General features: G+C 36.4%; 1 protein-coding gene across 1 annotated transcript in view; it reads right to left on the reverse strand.

Moving 5' to 3' along the window:
• Window positions 1-20,948, reverse strand: part of LOC144447513 (atrial natriuretic peptide receptor 1-like) — a 273,931-nt gene extending 252,983 nt beyond the window's left edge. Inside the window, exon 1 of the mRNA XM_078137559.1 lies at window positions 19,946-20,948. Coding sequence (XP_077993685.1) covers window positions 19,946-20,636 — 691 coding nt within the window. The 5' untranslated portion in view covers window positions 20,637-20,948. The remainder of the gene's footprint in view (window positions 1-19,945) is intronic.
• Window positions 20,949-22,181: the final 1,233 nt, after the last annotated feature.

The raw sequence follows: 22,181 nt of genomic DNA on the forward strand, positions 1-22,181 counted from the left end.
TCATCGGATCTAAAGGTGGATTTTTCGTTTAATAATACTTACAACAATATGAACTGATTTCTATTCAAAGCAATATCGACCATTTAATTGGTAATATATGTAACTCTAGTTTCTCCCTACGTATGCTTAGTTATTTGTTTCTACATATTAACTCGTTTTAGGAGAGAGACAGACAGACAGACAGACAGACAGACAGACAGACAGACAGACAGACAGACAGACAGACAGGGATGGATGGATGTATGGTTGGATGGATGGATGGATGGATGGATGGATGGAGAGAGAAAAGAGAGACAGACAGAGACAGACAGAGAGTGAGAGAACACCGACGCTTACAATATATACACACAATGAAACATTCATACGCATTTAATGTGGAAATATTGCCGTATTTTATACAAAGCTCATATTTTTCAAGTGTTTGCTGCGAATCTTTCACGATACGTATTGGAGGAGATGCAATACAAGGCTAACTAATTAGAAACACTGCGATAGAAAAACTCAAGTATTTATGATTGAAGTATGAACAGAAAGAGTGCCAATCGATGACTACCTACGTCACTGATCATGAATCACATCTGTCCAGATTTAAACAGCGTTGGCTGTAGTACCTCACATGATGAAAACCACATTGAGTTCAACAGAATACAATATTTAGTTTTTAGAAAGGCTTCTACGATGTTCGTATTTGCCTTGTGTTGTAGAAATGTGTTCGCATCTGCGCATGCTCTTCGTAATACCAAATAGTACATAAGCCATTCTGCATCTGAAGAGTAATGTCTTCAATTATGTTCATGACGCCAGGTTCCTCAAACGAAAATATACATACATACTCTTGGAAAATTTATCATCAAAAGCCTGAAGGGCATCACAATTACCAAAAGTCAACTCATTGTTATTAGATTAATTAATCAAAAACCGAGTGTAGTAACATTCAAATATACTGTTTATGTGTAAAGCGGAGTCTTCCTGTCAGGGTGTCAAAGTTTGAAACCTAAACATAACTGAAATTACATGTAATACCTGCCCTCCGACCTCCTTCTAGAATGTACTCTATATAATATTTACAATAAGAAGGCCTTGCCTGTGCTTCATCCAGCCATGTTGTTTTGTTTTTGTTTTTTCTCTTATCTTCAGTCTTGAATTTAACTCAGACCGGCCGAAATAGCTATAGTTCAAATTGTACGACCCCATTTAAAAACAATTGTTATAAACGACCAGTACACACAGTAAAACGTTGCAAAGTGGAAACCAAAGTAGCTATGTAACATTATACATCAAATCGCGTGCCATTACGTCATAATATTACAAGCAAAATACAATACTATAGAAAACAGCATAATATGATAAGATATTTACAATTTGAAAGGAACTCTAATAATACTTGAAATCATGGATTCATGTACTTAGCTATCTAGGAAGGTATATACATGACATCTATCATAGTGGAATCCTTGAAAGGCAATTCTGTATGGATGCACAATTGTTCCAGTTTTTATATAGAAAAAGCCATACTTTCATTCCCTTAAGATCTAAGCGCCTTATATTTTGGAATTACCGTATAATCTGCATGGAATAGATGTACGGAGAAACTGTCAATCATGCCTGTGTGCCAATAAATGGTATAGTAGTCTCTGACTATCGCAATCTTGTGTCAATTTCTGACGGATGTAATCTCGTGCACACCATTATCTTAATGTCAAGGTTAGTCCTTCGATTTGCCCTTTGCAATGATTCGAAACATCGCATTTGAAGACAAAGAAATAACCAGTCCTTTAGGAAATATTTGTCATTGGTTCTGTTGACGAAAACTATTACAAGAGAAATTTACCAAAGGGTAAAGTTCATTTTATAACTAAAACACAGTTGCTTTAAAGCATTTTTTTTCATTTCAAAGGTCATGGGTCAATTTAATGCACTATTTCTTGTTAAAATAAAGCACTTTATGTAAAACACATGATCAAGTCGACTTTCGCCTTAATGAGTATAAGAAAGTCTGCACATTGCGCTGACAGGTTTACGCATGTGCAGTTTCTATCTACGATCCTGATGTCAATAATTTCAGTATACACCAAAACAATTACGTCATCGAATAATACATTTGGTTTGCCAATTAGACTGCAAGTACAACTTTAGAGAGCTCAAGGCAACCGATTATTGTTAAGCAATGCTTCGGTAAGTAGAATATCATGTATGATATTCCACAAGTGAACTAAAGTAACACTATGAAACATTCAGATCTGGCCCATATTCCTTGATGTATAATACATTGCAATGACGTCAACGTAATCATTCTGTATTGTATCATGTGTTAGAGCCAATTTGATACATTTCCTTTTATCTGGCTAAAAGTGAATACACTTTCAAATATTAGTTAACGTGTGATCGTGTTTACCTATGAGTACGCTCAAATCGTTTGATTTATGAACGAATATCTCTCATTTTGGACACATTTCATTCACGAGGAAGTATAAAATTGGCTTAGGTCTTATCTTTTCATTTAGCATTATGTAGTATAATTTGATCGAATTTGGACTTGTGATTCTCTCTCTGTCTCTGTCTCTGTCTCTGTCTCTATCTCTGTCTCTCCGTCTCTCTCTCTCTCTCTCTCTCTCTCTCTCTCTCTCTCTCTCTCTCTCTCTCTCTCTCTCTCTCTCTCTCTCTCTCTCTCTCTCTCTCTCTCTCTCTCGGTGTATATTTTAAGATAGCAGATTCATTTTGAACCAAACAAGCATTTACAGGATTATATTAGTATTATTCCTTATACGATTATATACAAAGAAGCATTGAAGTACAGCAGTTGGTTTGGTTGTTTGATGTGTGTTTTGATGGTGGGTTGCGTGATTGGGTGGGTGGGTGCTTAGTTGGTTGGTTGGATGGGTGAGTGTCTGCTTGGTCGGTCGGCCATTCGGTCCGTCGGGTGAATGGATGGATAGATGGATGGATGGAAGCCGGGGTCGACTGACTGACTGACTGACTGACTGACTGACTGACTGACTGACTGACTGACTGACTGACTGACTGACTGACTGACTCACTCACTCACTCACTCACTCACTGATCGCTTGTGTTTCGTTAGTCACTTTGTCGCATTAGGTATTTGTTAGTTTTATGCATGACTGTGCATGTATGTGCGTGACGCCTATAACATCAAAACGAATTTTAGTAATTATATGGCGACAAGGTAACGTACCTTTAGATTCTATGACTTGGTATCAATGCTCGTGAATTAACGAACATTACGGACATTTACTTAAAATGTATTAAATGTGAACAACTTGAATCATTGTGAGCTATATCCACTCGTTGCTATGACGATCATGATATGTACAAGCATTCCTGATCAAACGATCCGGTGAGACTAAAACATTTAGACTGTTTATGATCTTTTACATACTTAAATGAATGTGTATTCACATCTGTTAAATTTTAATGTTTCCTTCAAGAACCCGCGATTGCATTTGAAACTTTGCCTAATACGTTTTAAGCACCGGATATGGAGGTTTTAATTTCTACTAATGGACATGAATAGTGCATTTGATGGGCTTTCAAGGAAACGTTATTACTTCATTTTCCATAGTCAAGTACGTGTAATATGACATTTCAATTTAACTATATGTCATGGAAGAATCATGTGCACAAGAACAAAATACAGGAGGTTAGGAACCGACGGTAATAGTTCAACGGCTTGCACGTTTTCATTACTACCACGTCAAATTGTGGGTTTGAGTTCTACTAACAAAATTGTGTTTATTCGTGGCAAAGAGAACTGGGACACAATTAATGCCAGGACGTAATTTGTAAATAATAGACCTGTTGCCGGTTCCAAGATGCATTGCGCGTCTTTCCATACTGTTACATACAATGCAATGTATTGTGTACGCGGTGAGGGGTTTGCACGCGCTACTTCAAGGGGGTGGTTGTCACCTGACCGTACCCTGGGTTCCCCCGTAAAATCACTCTCTGTCATTGATGGTGTTTAGTCTTTGTTCTATAAAATCACTCGTAATTGAAGAGGTTGGTTAATATGTCTTTCCATCATTTCCTGACAAAAATGTTATTTCAAACGTAATAAAGACAAAACAAGACTAAAATGTAACAACATGAGCGACGTCCTCTCGCGCAATGCATCTTGTAACCGGAAAATCGACTGATGCTCAAAGCAAAAAAAAGCCAGGGATCCAAACCATATTCACTGACACCAGAGAAATCGACTGGATGTTTAGTTTATGATGTACAAGCAGGCAATTTACTACCATACGTTATCTTTCACAGATATAAACAACTTGATACAAGTGTCATGAAGGCCTGTGTACGTGTATTAGTATTGTTGTCTCAGACCACTTATTTTAGTGGTCTGAGATACAAGCAAAGTCACAGCTATTTATTTCATAGTTGTATCTATGGTAATATTTCGTTAGTAGTAAGCACCCTTCAAACAAGGAAAGTCAACGCTATTCATGCCACAGTTGTAACTTTGCATGAAGTCTTTCCTTAGCTCACTTCGTACAAGCGCAGTTAACGATATTCATTCCATAATTGGAGCTAAATTTCATTTTTTTTTTTAATTGATCGAAGCAAGTCGTTTTGATATCATTAACAGTATCTCAGAAGATTCTGCAAAATATGAGTTAGAATACATGTAGTTTATGAGACACATACAGGATATTTATTAGTAGTGGATATTGATTGACGAGTATATATAAATAGTGATTTATATAAATTTTATTACCAATAGCCCGATGTCAATAAAGATGGCGTTCCAAATCGTCACCCATATATTTAGTGCTTGATATGTGTCTGGTTTACTGTCCTGGGTTTTGTGATCGTGAATACTGTATTATATGAGAGGAAAGCGCAGAAGGATTATATCAGATGACAGTGCAGAAGAAACCTCTACATCAAGTTATCGCCTATTCCTATTAGTACTGTTTGTCGCATTACAACCAGCGGTAAACTAGAGAGAGAGAGAGAGAGAGAGAGAGAGAGAGAGAGAGAGAGAGAGAGAGAGAGAGAGAGAGAGAGAGAGAGAGAGAGAGAGAGAGAGAGAGAGAGAGAGAGAGAGAGAGAGAGAGAGAGAGAGAGAGAGAGAGAGAGACAGAGACAGAGAGAGACAGACAGAGACAGAGACAGAGACAGACAGAGACAGAGAATCACAAGTCCAAATTCGATCAAATTATATTATGCTAAATGAAAAGATAAGACCTAAGCCATTTTTATACTTCCTCGTGAATGAAATGTGTCCAAAATGAGATATATTCGTCATAAATCAAACGATTTGAGCGTACTCATAGGTAAACACGATCACAGAGAGAGAGGGGGGACAGACAGACAGACAGACAGACAGACAGACAGACAGACAGACAGACAGACAGACAGACAGACAGACAGACAGACAGACAGACAAAATGTTATGGAAAGATCAGTGGCCATGTGGTACAGAATTCATATTAAATGTCATACTAGACTGTACAAAATCATTGCCACTGCCGCTTTCATAGTCGACACTGCATTCATCACAATACCACTGAACACAAATTTTAACATATCATTACAAAGCATTCCTGATGACATGATCAGCGGAAGTTACATTTTCTAAGAAAGTCGTCAATCGGGTTTAATGATCGATTCATAGTCGCTTAAAAGCGTAGAGAACGACTGTCGTAAACAGGAGATATACAAGAATTCATATCCGCTAAATGGGAGGAGAGAGTATCAGACGTGTGAACGAGGCGACAAATGATGACAGTTGGAGTAGTCACAATTGCTTTATTGTTGGCTCATTTTGTTTGCAGTAATCCTGCTTTGTAGTGTTATGTTATTGCTCTACTTAGTAAAACTATATAATGCCTAGTAAGCAAACTCTGAGAAGATGTAAACAGCAAGCCAGCAAACGGGCGACAGATATGGCACAACAAACGAACCATACACATATATGAAAGAACTGCCCTTCACAAATATGAAACAACCAGCCGAGGAACGAAGCACAAAAATGAGAAAAACCAGCCATAAAACGAAAGAGGAATATGCCATTCAACAAACGAACCACAAGTATGACACAGCAAACGAACTACACATATGAAATTGCCAGCCAACATGCACAACGAATTATAATTAGGAAGCGACCAGCCAACAAACGAACCACAAATATAGAGGCTGAACAATCGAACCACAAATGTGAAGCAGCCAGCCAACAATTGAACGAACCAGATATGAAACACAACAACAAAAGAACCACATATATAAAACAACCATCCACACAAACAAACAAACAAACACACAAACAAACAAACAACACATCGGAAACGGTCAGCCAACAAACGAACTATAAACATGAAACAACCAGCCAACAAACGAACCACAAAGTATGTCACTGCCAGCCAACAACTGAACGAACCAGACATGATGAAGTAAGACATAGACAAGTAAGAAAATGAAGGACTATAGCTACGCTCCGGGTGGTGCCCGATTAGAGCTAATCAGACAGCCAACAAACTAGGCACAATTATTGTACTGATGTACATGTACATGATACAATGTGCACTTTTCGGTTTGTACCCCAAAATCAACATGGTAAGCACATTATGCTGAGTAAAGTAAGCTCTCAAACATTCATCATTACTCATTCATCATTATGAGACAGCTGTTCTTGTAAGGTTTGGTAAAAGTATCACAAGCCTTCGAAAATATTGCCTAGTTACGTGTAACCGGGACCTTGACTGATCAGGAACGTTGTTGACAAGCGTATTTCTTAATAATAAAACATTTGACAGCCTGACTAATACTGATGGACGTGCTTTGTGACAAAACAGCTGGTTACGTATGATTTATCGACATTGTGAACACCACATCGTCAACACGTACTGATTATTTTCATTTGTAAAGGCTGTAGTCTAGGGTCGTGCATAAACCATTGAGACATCTATGCAACAAAAAGTGGAATACCAGTAGTTTCATGGGGCTTTGAATATCTACATGTATAGTACGCTTCATGCATCACGAAAGAAGGCGGATATGCTGATGGAAAGTCTAAGTATGATTATTCGCGTTCGGTGAAAAGACATTGCAAATATGACATACGTATGGACTGTAACCTTTGACCAGAATTTATTCCCTTGTGTTCTGCATGGAAACAAAACGTTGCTGTACTTGTCTCAACATATGCAATCGACGTACAGATAGGCTCTCCTTAATATGCATCCAATTAGCTTGTCTGAAATCAGTCTGAATGCCAACGTGGTATCGAATCATCAGATTCAAACCCAATGGCATCTAGACTAGTCGGAAATATCAATTTGTCGTTAAATTAGTTTCAGGTTTATACTGAAAACTTTGTTTGAAAATCAAAAAGTACTGTGTGCAAAATTACGCATGCGTGAGAACAATTCTAGTATGTATGTGTTGCCCTTTGGGGCTAATAACAACATGGTTTGTTGAGTGAAGAGTTTCCCATGCAACTGAGTGTGCTGATGTATTGTGTAGGGCGAGGCTTAGACATATGAATTACTAAAATCTCTGAATGTTGACGCATGTTTAATAATAAAACAAGAGAAGGCTTCGCGTACTGGTTTTGATATTGCTATGAATATTAAACGATAACAAAAATCATGAAAACCGACAACTATAGAATTTAATAACTGAATACAATATAATTTTAGAGAAAATAGTGAATCTAATAAAACGCGAGAGGCAAACAATTATAACTTATATATAGCACATGCAACATGGAATTGACATGCACGTACTTCTGAAGTAAACTAACCCCTTCTAATCTTAATTGGCTGGTAGCAAATGATGCAATTTTCAAAGTACAGTAATTTTCCCAACCCCTGAAAAAGACGGGAATGGCTTGCAGTTTTGCTAGGTTATCTAGAAATAAATGTAGAATTTCAATAAATAAAAGTTGAAAATAAGTCCTTTTTTGTATATATAAACCTGAACCCCAAAATGGTATGGACCATACACCTTAAATGGTACGTTAGGCTTATACTTGCATTTAGGTCGTCCTTTCACTGTATTTACACGTAATCGAGTATTACATGTGATAGTAAGGCCATAGGATGGCTTAAGCTGCTGTGATGGATTGATTAATTCAAAAACACCGGTATGCTCATAAAAAGGAACATTCACTTTAACTCTGATAAGTTACTAGCAATCTGTCGTATAATACTATAATAGCAGGATATTAAGAATTCATCGCACCGGAAATACTTTCACGACTTCAAATGCAAATCTATCATTTATTTGTTACCATATATAGCATCACTTGTTGAAATGAACTTCAATATTAATAAACGCGATAGTACTACTTATAGGTCAAGATGATAAAACGGAACTGCAAAACCACTATCAAATTAGTTAGTGCTACATGTTGCACCACTTACTTGTAGTTCGCTGGTACAATTTCTTTGGATGCGATGGATATTTGAGGAAAATTGTTGACCAGTAATATGTATTCGTCTGGACTATGGTGTAACACCGTTATTTCAAATGACAACTTTTTGTTTTCTGGTTTTGGTTATTTCTTGTTTTTGATTATTATGATGATGATGACGGCGACGACGACGACGATGACGATGATGACGATGATGATGATGATGATGATGATGATGATGATGATGATGATGATGATGAAGAGGCACTGCAATGTGTAATCCTATCTACTAGACCATTTGGAAAAATTATTCACATGAAAATGGCATTTTTTGTGAAGTCGTATCATTTTGCTTTCTATTTTGAGCAAACGTGGGTCAACCTAGACCTAAACACTTCAACAAGTGTTTATTTTCACAACAAATAAGGTAGTTAGTGACACTGTATTTATTTGTACTAACCTGTAGTTTACAGGGTGTTGACAACAATTTTCATCTTCATGCTATGCCACGTGGGATTCATGTCACGGTGGTGAGTAACACGTTGACACACTCTTTAGGATCACTAGATTTCTGATGTGATATAGTTCCGACAAAAAGGCAAATATTCTTTTAACCTTCTCATATGTTTGAGCCTAACTGTGCCTGGTTGAGTCAATGAGATTATTAGGCCTTTCTTAGGAGGAAAGACAAGTTGTACAGACCTAGCTAGTTCAAAAATATATTTTTCCTTTGACTTGTTATTTTGTACATATTTAACACTCTATTTTTCTTTAAATTTACGCTTAAAGTGAGGCTGAGAGGTTTTCTATTTAATTTTACTTTTTTTAGATTGCATTCAATCGATGTAAACTACCTCCCGTCACTATATAATTGTTTGGTTTGGTTCGAGAAAAAAAAATAAAATCGCAATAATTGTGAAGTCTCTCGAGAAATAGTGGATGCGGAAACGGACATCAACTTAAAAAAGACAAAATAAAACTGTTCTTCTAATCTGTAATGGCTGTACATCTGATAAGAAGAAATAAACAACACAGAGACCATTTGCAAAGCAATGGTAAACCTGAACTAGACACTCACACAGAAAAAATATATAATAAAATAAAATAAAAAATCTACCTACCCCACCAATTCTAAACTCGAGCGTAATCGGAACCACACAGTTTTTTTATTAGGCCTTACTATATTTAAACAAATAAAACAGTACCATGTATTTTTTAATAATTAATTTGATTGTAGAATTATATACAGTATGTATACATACAGTGCTCGATGCACTTTGAATTAAGTCGTCCATATATATATATATATATATATATATATATATATATATATATATATATATATATATATATATATATATATATATATATATATATATATATATATATATATATACACATATACATATACATATACATATACATATACAGCAGATTTTAGTCACTCGCTATACACGTATATCACGTGATCTGAGTTATTTGGAGGACCTTTATTGACACTTCTTAAACAGGGCACATGGCCCAAGCAACTATTATAACTGACAAGCACATGCCTTTCCCTGAGATACAAAATATATACAAACACACAGGTAGCTAATACCACATCCGGCATGAAAAAGTATGTGGGGTCGGGTAATATCCAGAACCAAACATTTTTTATTAGGCTTAAGAAGTGTTTGTGCGTATAGTATTTTTGTATTTGCCATGAGGGTGGGCGCGCATGAATTATATCGTGATGTCCATAATATACGTAACTAAAAACTTATCATTTCAAACCCATCCAACGGTAGACTGATATATTGAACATATCTTTAATATTTGTATTGAGTGTTTTCAATATTTATATTATCATAAGGGTCGTATACATATCTAGTAAGTAAACAAATGACCGATTAACAGCTGATACGGATAGAGCTATACACAGTTTTCTGATAAATCGTGCAAAATCACATACATACATACATACATACATACATACATACATACATACATACATACATACATACATACATATACGTACGTACGTACGTACGTACGCGCACACACACACACACACACACACACACATACATACATACATACATACATACATACATACATACATACATACATACATACATACATACATACATACATTTGTACATACATACATACATACATACATACATACATACATACATACATACATACATACATACATACATACATACATACATACATACATAGTGGCCAGTATTATCTCCTGTAAGCATAATATCTAACCTTATTAAACCAACAAACATGTAACAGATCCATAGTTCATAGATCGAATACAGGCATGTTGCAATTATCAATAAAATTTGACATAGAATTGACCACAATCAATAAAAGGCGACCTCGGTTTTTGAAACCTATTAACCCCAGTGCATTCATTCGAATCAAGGATAAACGTCACAGAAGGAAGAACGTTTATTATGATACAGAGACAGTTTTTAATCATCTATGATCAAAACGATTTCATCCATTAACTCGGGGATCTATTATAGACTACAATACACGTATCAAACTAGCATAATAGTGTATTTTGTAGAAACGTGAGTATACAGATCACAAAGGTAAAGAGTCGACGAAACCTCCAATTTACCATCACTTAGCAGGAGGGTGTCGAATATACAATTTCCGCCCAAGCATTTTTTCTCGGAGCGAAAAAGTAAAACGTTTCAGTTTCAGAATTAATTCGAATGTTTTGTAAATTTAACATAAAATACTTTCTTGCAGGGGTTCTAACATGGAGTGATCAGTTCACTTTTGATACACAGACAAGGAAAAAGATTGTCTGTGAAAAGATTGATAGATGAGGCTAGAGATAGTGAATGGGAAGTACATTCATTGCGCATGACTGTCCGTCTGTAAACGGCCATATCTGATATATACAGGTAGGGTGACGAATCGATCGAAAACCGCTTGTTAAAAAGCGAAATGTTCCTCAGAAATAAACTCTTGAAATGTTTGTTGTTACTTTGTTCAAGAATTCGCCAACGTTCTAACTTAAAATCAACAGTCACCGTACAAATATTTCAAATAGGGGTCAAAATGTTATCAAAATTAAGCCATTTTAGAATCCAATATGGCCGCCGAATATTGTGTTAGCTCTATAGCAAAATGAAAGATCATTGTTGAGTTCCTTGAAAACAACACGACGAACCCCCAAATTTGTTTACCATTTCCAAGGACAAGAAGCAAGTTTCCACATGGGAAAAGTTTGGAGAGATTTTTGAGTACTTTTGGAATTTCAGTGACATTTGTCTCCGATGTGCATTCTAAATTTTTAATTTGAGAATTGAAGAAAATGCTACCATTTTATTATTTACACATGACAAGAATGAAAATTACGTTATATTTGTAATCTTTTATGATTGTTTCAATTTTTTCAAAAGCAAGTATCTGTCATTTTCCTTTAATTCACGCAGTTAACTTTTTCTCTAACTCGACGTAATAAGACTCACTACTTGCTATTTTGTTATAGATAAGTCGAAAGTAATTTTTCACGGATAAATACCTTCTGATCTATTTTCGGAATTTCTTTTCTTGGAGTTTTGCAATTCTACCTGTCCAGTGGTCAAAATTAACTTTAAATCTGCCTAAGCCCTGATTTCCATAATTCTATCTACCTGTTAACTATAATAATAGCAGTGTGTATAGCTTTGTAGCCGCAGTATATATTCTCCATTTTAAGACGTATGGATATGGCAGACGTCTTTCAATGGTAATATACACCAAGCGAATGGCACGTACGGTTGGTTCTTGGCGACGAATTCGAAGGCAGTATACGGAACTAGGACTATTTAGTTCTGTTTAATTCACATGGACACGTCCTACGCAACAGTCGTACAATATCTACAATGCTTGTACATAAGCCCGCAAGATGTGGTTCTCCTACATGTGTTTGGATACATACACAGAACGGTACACGCGTTGGCCGATAACACCGGAGGGTTAACTTCGTAGATAAGCATACAATTATTATACTGTCACTAATTATTTCTTGTTATCACCGAGTGAAACATTTCTCGTACTCTCTGAAGTTAGATATGCCAATTTAGTGCCGCTGGATAAGAAAACTGAAAATGCTGCCTTTAACTTAAAATAACATGCACACAAATAACAGAAATTAATTATGGTTACACTTATTGAAATCCTTTCAAAATCGTATATTGCAGACAGTATCGAAAAAATTGTTACGTAACCACTTTATTTGAATTCTTACAATCTTTCTCTATTTTGGGCCTTGCTCATTTTAAATATGTCTTAATTTATCACTATTAAAATTTAGTACATAATTTCTATTTTTTTAATCAGCAAATTACAGCAGCCATGTAGGGTTCAAGAGATAACTCAACTTAAATGAGAAAATAATTGACCACAATTACACGAAAGAAAATCGGCATTACAGTCAGGATTGTGGCGCTAGATAACAAAAATGCAATGCGTTGAATATCTGACCGTTATTGACAGGATCGTGGTTTATGGTACTGCCCGTTTCATGTTAGTGTTCACTGGCCCTGTTTGATACAACCACATAGAAAACAATAAGAAACTACGTATACACATTCTACACTCCAAGATAACACGATCGCAATTTCTTGCTGTACAGATACTGCAACTAGAAGCAGACTAGACACGCGGGCGCCAATGTTTTGAAGTCTGCATTTGATGCCTGCGTGGTCGCTTGTTAGTTCATTTCATTGCATTTCATTTCATTTCATTTAGACAAAACATGGCAAGAAACTGTATTGTGTAAAGTGTAGCATGTACAGTTTCTTATTAGTTTTCTCAGTGGCTTTTACCGAGCACAGACAGTGAACCAAACATTGAAACTGACAATACAACGATATTGTAGAAGGCCGAACCCCCTCTTTAGGATTGAACTGAACTGTATGTATGTATGTAATTTAGCTAACTTATATAAGCAATTTACCGCTCTGATGAATATTTATACTCGTCTCATTATATTTTATAAAGTTGGGCAGTTTTTGTCTGATTCAGCTGGCTTTTTTGGACAACAATAGCGCATCGTTACAGGTACTTTGCTTTGTATACACTATACTATGAGTAGAAAACGCGATATTTATTACAGCGAATATCATCGTGATTTGTCAAACAGAAATGTTCTTTGTTTCATTAAGACAATTAATCAGGGGCACGCATTATACTTGTTCCAGTCATTGTGAAATATAAGAAACCACATTTATCTAACAAAACTACACATATACATATAAATCATCTAAAATATGATAACTATTAATATATACATCTGGTATCAGTATATCGATGTAACCTAATAACTTTAGAAATGTATACAAAGTGTCCATCTTCCTCGTATTAAAAAAAACTCCATCCGCTTGGAGCCTTGAGAATTCAATGGATCACGACATCCATACGCTCGTTACCTGGGAAACGAGTGTGCAAGTCTATCCCTCTTTTTGTCAGTTGATTACATTGTCATCATGATACGCATTGCCTCTACCATGATAAAATGTGACAAAAGGTGCCATCGTGTTCATCTTTGCAGCCAAAGACGCTCCGACTGTATGTGTTATTCTAGCTCGTATACGTATGGGTCATTCTGTTTGAAATTTTCACACTACATATTTTCAGTCAGCTCTTTTTATACATGATCTAATGTATCACAAGTCTGCACACTCTATTACAGATCATTTTACTCCTATAGATCATCCCTATGATACAAGACAAAGACATAGTCCTAACCCTTTTCTAGAATATAATGATACAACATTTGGTCAATCTTCCATTTCATACTCTGGCGTCAAAACCTGGAATAATCTACCTGTTGAATTTCGGTCCATTGGCTCACACACGAATTATAAAAAGACACTTAAGAATTGTTATTCTCAGAATATGTATAGCTGTTATATTATTTTTATAAATTGACTCTGGAAATTGTATGTGTCAATTTTACTGTTCCATTGTTGTTTGTTGTGCTTTACTTTTTTAAAATATTTTTTATATACACCTACAAGTATGTTTGTTAGTAGCTAAGGGATACAAGCTTGACTAGCTTTGCTATTTCTTGATCCCTTTTGCCATGTGTTCTATCTGTATGTGTATCTATTTCCAGGTTAATTTGTTCAGGTTAATTGTATCATATTGGTGAATAAACATTATTACATGTATTAAACTATTCAACAACCAAATACAGACAACCCGGAGCACAATCCGCCTAGATTTGCTATTCAAAAGTTATTAAACCCTACTGAGGCTACTCGTATTCGGATATTAAAAACTAAAGTTTGAAATTTGTTTACAATCCCCAAATCAATGCCAGTCATGTTTATAATTTCTGTTCCAGATGCGGACATAACATGTGTCTTAAGGTCAACGCTATAACACAGCTACAAGACTTATATTTACATACATATTACTCTCGATGTTGGCTAATCAATATACAACATCAAGAAGCTAAATAGCCGTCAGTCATATACACAACAGTTTCGAATATTTTGTTTGTTTTATATTTGATAATGAAAATTGTAAAAATTCAATAATGTTAACAGTAAGACGATAGATTGGGGAGATATTGCGTAATTTTGAAAATACTGAATCTATCATTTTATGTCAATCACTCTCTCTCTCTCTCTCTCTCTCTCTCTCTCTCTCTCTCTCTCTCTCTCTCTCTCTCTCTCTCTCTCTCTCTCTCCACAATTCTTAGTCATGATTCAAAGAGAAAGAATTGAGATTATATACACTAATGTCGCCCATCACATGATATCAGACTGTCTTGCAAAGTCACTGTGGTATTTTAACTGCATTTTATGGTTTTACATATAATGATGTATCGTCCCTCTGTAGTGTAATACCATATATCATACGTACACACTGCAGACAGTAAACACCACAATGCATATACTTTGCATGTGGCCAGCTAGTGCAAATCATTCTCGCAAACCAGAGCTGTTATTTCTTCCGCGACACTACATGCACTACGTGCGAAATAACTTGGGGGTGCGCCGTGAACGGTGCCGTAAAAGAGGCTGTGGTTTACGACGATGATAGATATATACATATTGGTGTATGTATGTATGTATGTATGTATGTATGTATGTATGTATAGTGTGTGTGTGTGTATGTATGTATGTATGTATGTATGTATGTATGTAACAGTGCTCAATGCAATATTAGTAGCAGAGCATACGTAGTCCAAGGTCCAAGGCATTAGGTGGTTCTAAGCCATAACTAACAATACTCTTTATTTATACTGAATAGTTCTATTCTTTAAGTATATAAACACTTATCTCCCAAGAAGTCCAGTGAGGGCCATCCCTCATGGGATCAGTGTTGATGCAGGAGGAAACCGGAGAACCTAGGGAAACCTGCGTCGTTCGGTAAAATCAAACTGAACGATACTTAATCAATGGGTTTAGAACCCCGACCGCAGTGGTAAGAAGCAAGTGGTTTAACCACTCGGCCACCAACAACTCAAGAATTTCTTATGGGGGTTTTGCTGCTGTGGTTTGCGAGGTACAATGTATTCTCGTGACGGCATTTTACATGTACGTATAATCAGATATTATAATTTAAAAACATAATTACGGAACAAAAGATCCAAGTTGGTTTCGAAATACCGTTACATTCGAATTCGCCAACCATATCAGACCCCCCCCCCCCAATAAGAAGTAGATTACTAAGACCATCTTGTTACGCAATGTTCTGGTTATTGGTAATGGCTTATAACCTCCAAATTCCTTGGATTATATATCAGAAAAACAGTTTCTGAAAGGTTGCGTTATTTACCCAGTACATATTACCAGCTTACTGTTAAAGTCTGAAATATACATAACTTTTTAAGTTGGGTTATATATTTTAAGTTGGGTTATAAACCATATATATATATATATATATATATATATATATATATATATATATATATATATATATATATATATATATATATATATATATATATATATATATATATATATATATATATATATATATATATATATATATATATAAAGCTTTAGATGATCCTGACAATGACCTTGTTAATTTGGCCAATCAAATTTCAATCAATCTTCGACCAGTCAATTCTACATGGTACCAACGGTCAACATCAGGTTTGTGTCAATATCCTTGGAATGTTAGTACATCGAAAATGCTAAACGATTATGTATGATTTGTAGGATTTTTATTAATTGACAAATAAAGTATGGATAGTTGTTCAAACACTGGTTATACATTCATCACACAACCTCACCTATGGAATTCCAACACAAACATAATATGTTTACCTTGAACTTGAATTACATATAAACTTAGATGTAATGGGATATGTACATTATTGTTGTTATCATTTATGATCTGTTGGATGTCTGCTGTCTCACTCCATTGGAAACACATGGAAATGAGTGCAATAAAAATTAATGAGACATGTCGAGTATCAGGAAGTCCACAAACTTGACTGTACACGTCTGGCTTGAAAATGTCGTTCGCACGAACTGCCAAACCAGTATATTATTACGTGATCAAATTGACCAGGTTTGAAAAGCGAAGTGTTTCCGTTAGAATTAATTTTACAAACCGAAAAAAAAACATACATACATACATACATACATACATACATACATACATACATACATACATACATACATACATACATTACATACATACATTACATACATACATACATTACATACATACATACATACACACACACACATATACATACATACATACATACATACATACATACATACATACATACATACATACACACACACACACACACACACACACACATACATACATACATACATACATACATACATACATACATACATACATACATACATACAAACATACAAACATACAAACACACACATACACACACAACAAACACACACACGCACGCACACACACACACACAAACAAACAAACAAACAAACAAACAAACAAACAAGCAAACAAGCAAGCAAACGAACAAAATTATCATATCAACATAATAGGCTAGGATTTGAAAATGGAATAAATACAAACGAAAGACAAACATCACCAATCTAAGATAAATAAAGTAAAGATATATAGCCTAGAGACCAGGCTATCTGATTCAATGTTTTATTGGGTTTGAAGTGCTTTGTCAAAATTGTATTCACTGCCATGGAACGATAAGATGTGTGTGATATAGCTGTCAACCGTTGTTTAAGACCAAGATGTCGGGTCACGAACCCAAATTAATATTCCAAAACCAAAACGCCCACCTCTCCGTTTTCTCTATCACGCGATCTTCGAGCTATTCACCACGACTACTTGATGGCCTTCATAAATGCATTACTTTTTGACATAAGCTACTTCATACAAACCTAAATAAAAGCAAATTAGTCAAAAACTCTTCTGCATTCTAGAGCAGCATGTCACTTCAAGTTGGTTTCGAAAACAAATTAAGTCCTCCTTTTAGTTTGGTGGACGACGCGACATCTCCTTGTAAACGAGAATTATGTAAATGACTTCTGTGTCTAAGTTGAAATGGTGTATGGTCAGCCTATTCTATTTACATTGGTCTTACTATAACTTAGCCATTTCTGTGCTTTATCTGATGTTATCTTTATAAAAATGTGTGAGTAAACCAAATACTAGATAATTCATTCGCAGACGTGATGATAAAACTCGTTTACGTTACAAGACCACTCCAGTTCTCAGTAATATTATTCCGTGACTTTGTAAATTTCTGTAGCAATCTGTATTTATATACGTTTCCACTGAATTACGTGTCCAAAAACAAAGGATTGGCATTTATATATCAGGTTGTGTCGGATTACATGAACCGAACATGCTTTATGTCTTAGCTTTCAGTAAGAAGAGAGTATTATCGCAAATTAGCTCTGAGCTACGTGCCTTCCCTCAAGGTAAATACCTACCCCGTGCTTAGTACACAAGTTTGGCGTATATAAGCTGTCATTCACACAAGGAGACAAACTTTCTGTAGTTTGAACTTTGCCTGTTACAGAAACTTGTCGGCAACCATGAAGTACTCTGTTCTAAAGGGGAGCAAGGGAGGCTATAAATCGAAGTTTTCTCCTGAAAAATGCCAATGCGACTAAGGACCTCGATACACATTAATAAACAAAATACAACATCTCGATACGAAGCAAGACTCTTAAGAATTCAAAGCTGCAGTCATTTTTTTTGAGAGAATGTTTCTTGCGGCCATATACATAGTAAACATCGAACCAAATGACATTTTTTTTAATTTCCTAATTCTGACAAGTGTGCCATGGAGTGTTGTCGCGGCAGGCATGTAGAGACAACCATGTATAGATTACGCATATCTCTAAGACAACTGAAACACGGCTAAATATTACACATATGTTTGAATTACTTCATAAGTCTTACAACTGACCTTTCAACCCGTGGAATATATAACATATGGTAACAATGTGTGTTCGTATGATGTTGATCTAAGCTTGCAAACGATCACAGTGAAGCGTGGACGGTCTATTTTTACGAGGACGAAGAAAGTATATATATTATATATCGGTTCACCGGTAAAGTGGCGTTACATCGTAAATTACAATCTACATGTAAGTTGAACAATTAGTCGGCACAATGGTGCCAGGAGGGCAGAAACAGTGAAATAGTTTCACTAGTATTTGTTAAAAACATCTTTGTGTCTTCTGTGTGAGAGTAGTGGCGATAGTGGTGGTGTTGCTGTTCTCTTTAGTGTTTTTGCTACGGATATTTGCAGAGGTTGTGCATGACATGTACACTGTTTTAAGTGTTGTTATTCGCGCTGACACAGAAGTGGAGTGAGTTTAGAACTGGCGGTTGTGATACTCGAGAATATTTGTTTTGTAGCGTAATCTTCAACAAAATTTTTGTATCGATCATGGCAATCATCGTAATGGATTTGTCTAATGGAAAATGAACAAGCCTTGTAGTGGGCAATTGACAACCGTAGAGTAGCCCACAGGCATCAGTGTACACATAGCGGAATGTCCAATGTTGGTGTTGTGATAGAGAAGCCAATCACCCATCGGTATTACACCAATTTTGTGTTGACACCCATTTTAATGACCCTGGGGACGCAGTGGTGTAATAATGTTGATTTGAACATAATGTTAAACACTTTGTAAATAAACAAAAGGATTTTTAAAGCATATATCACAATGATTTCTAAAACACCGGTGAACGGAGATAATTTTCCAAATTAAAGAACGTGCACATATGCGAGCTTCCCGTAAATCAGTATGTTCTACTGTAGGCGTGCGGGTCATAAGTTTAAGAGTTTATCGCGCTCAGTTGACCATCATCTCTCTGGACAATGTAACAACACATTTACAGTCGCACAAGAGGCCATTCTTTTTAGATTTCTTCCTAGTGACATAGGCATGTTGTGAACCAAGTATCTGTTTGATTCTGTGCTTGGATTACAACAACACACTTCATGAACTTCTGGTGTAACGCTAACGCAGCGCTCCAAATTTAAAATTACGATTGATAAAATTTGCACTGAGCATTCAAAGAGCGCATCCACATGCAACAAGTACGAGTAAGGTGGGCAATAAAATATAAACGTACCTCGGGCTTGCATTTGGATTTCTTTCAGTAAAATTACAAACTCTTCATCGGTGACAATGTTGTGGTCAAATCTTTCGTAGTACATATCTTCCTCGAAAAAGTCTCTGTCGTAAACAAGTTCTGACCAGATTGCGTTAAGAACCATAGTGCACAGACGTTGTGCGTCGTACAGGTCTTCATCAGCAAGGAAGGCTATGTGTCTCCAATTGTGATGTTCAACGATATCCGACATCACTGTTTTGATTTGAGTATACGATCCCATCAGCCGAGTTAAAAAGTATTCGTTCTTGTTTCTGAAATGATCGGACATGGTACCTGGTGACAGCATTGGTATATTCCAAAATCGAACGTACCGAGCTATCGGAGCCGCGGCATAATCACAGGTTGGACCGATGAAACAGTGTACCGCATTCAACATTACGTAGTCGATTGCACGGACAGGGCCAAGGATTATGGAACACTCGGAATCGCTGTAATTCACGTGGATATCGTGGTTTGGAAGTAGTTCACGTACTCGATCACTATGGACAGCTATATCTATACCCGCTAAATCCTTTGATAGAGTGATAGGATAAGAAGCAGGAGGGTTCTTGCTTGGTAAAACCACAGCAAGATCGATGATTTCAACTCCAGCACTCGACGAACACTGGCAACACACCACCAAAATAACCCAGTAACCGAAAAGCAACATCGTTCCTCTGCGGTTCCAAACGTGAACGGCACCAAAAAAATACTTGCCTTATCGGTGCTACTCACAGCGAAACGCACGTTGCCGATACAGTGTACACACGGTATGCCGCCAGACAACTCGTGCGAACAGATACAGTGTAAGGTATTGGTTGGAAACACACAGCTTGCTCAATATTCTTCACTGAAAATAACGTCAAGACAGCGGACAGGATCTCAGTGTCGCACGAGAATGGGACTGTACGTGCTCGTAGACGAATACCAAAATATAGGACCGTACCGACCAGCTGAATCCTACCCCGTAGACTATTACTGTGTATCAGTAACAACTACATCGGCTTAACTTGTAATTACACACCTTGAACAAACTCGTGACAACAGAGGGCGCACTGGAGAATGGTTCAACTTTATTTATGTCGCTAAATGTAAGATATTCAGAAAATCCGTTTTACGTAATGTAATGAACAATCCACGCTAAAATTTGCTGTAAACGAGTTTATCAAGGTTACAGAAAAAGAACCAAATCAGTAAACGATTTGGTGTTTTTGTGTAGAATAGACAATCAGATCGGAATCTTTCGTAAGTGTAAGACATAGTTTAAAATGGTTGAGAAAAGATCAAATCATATACCCCACGTCTACGGTGAGTTACCCAACATCTCGTGGTAGCAAAACCTCGACATGTGGAGAGGTAGTTGAAGATAGGGGAACCATTCAAAATGACCTTGTATATTATGCTGTTATCACTCTATCTTTAACCCTTGTATTGTACACAGGTTTATTCTCTAGGCGAATGACACGTACTGGGAGCTTTGCTCATTTTATAGCCAACAACTGAATTTGAAGACCAATCGAGATATTTGCCAAGAGGGTCGGTCCTTTTTAGCTATTATGGACTTCACAATGTATGTTCTAGTGGACTAACAAGTCGAGTGGTGTTTGATAAACTCAGTGGCGAGTCGATGAACAGACTATGGTTGACAAGCTGACAAAAATTATCTTCAGCTTCGGTGCTAAACCAAACAGTACCAAGGTTCAATTGTCGCTACTCGTGCTACAGCATGAAATACCTGAACTGTTATCGTTGTAAACATGCTGTGTACGAAACACTCCGATATATGCCAAGCAACTTTCAAATGCTTAAGAGTATAATTTTCGAATGGACTTTAGTTCTCGATGAATAGTTGTTTACCCAATGCCGCAGTGATATGCTTTTATAATGGTTCAGTGTTGTCACAACGTTGTACAAACCTGAAGGGGTTGGAATACATTTTGAGGAGAGTGGCGGTATCAGTAGTCGGCAGATCAAATTGAAGGAGCTGCAGCTACGGTTAGGCAATCACGAGATAACAAAACATATCGCATCTGATCAAAAGAATTACACGGATCATTGTTCTTATCAAAATTTAATTCCGTTAATAATAGTTTTGTCAGAGTTTATCATATAGTGGCCTACAACCTTCGAAATGCTCGGCTGATACATGCGATAGATCAGCCGTCGTCTAAGATTTGGACCGACAGGGAAAAAATGTTGGTCTGTCCAGACATAT

Source organism: Glandiceps talaboti, chromosome 16, assembly GCF_964340395.1.
Source record: "Glandiceps talaboti chromosome 16, keGlaTala1.1, whole genome shotgun sequence".
Lineage (NCBI taxonomy): Eukaryota > Metazoa > Hemichordata > Enteropneusta > Spengelidae > Glandiceps > Glandiceps talaboti.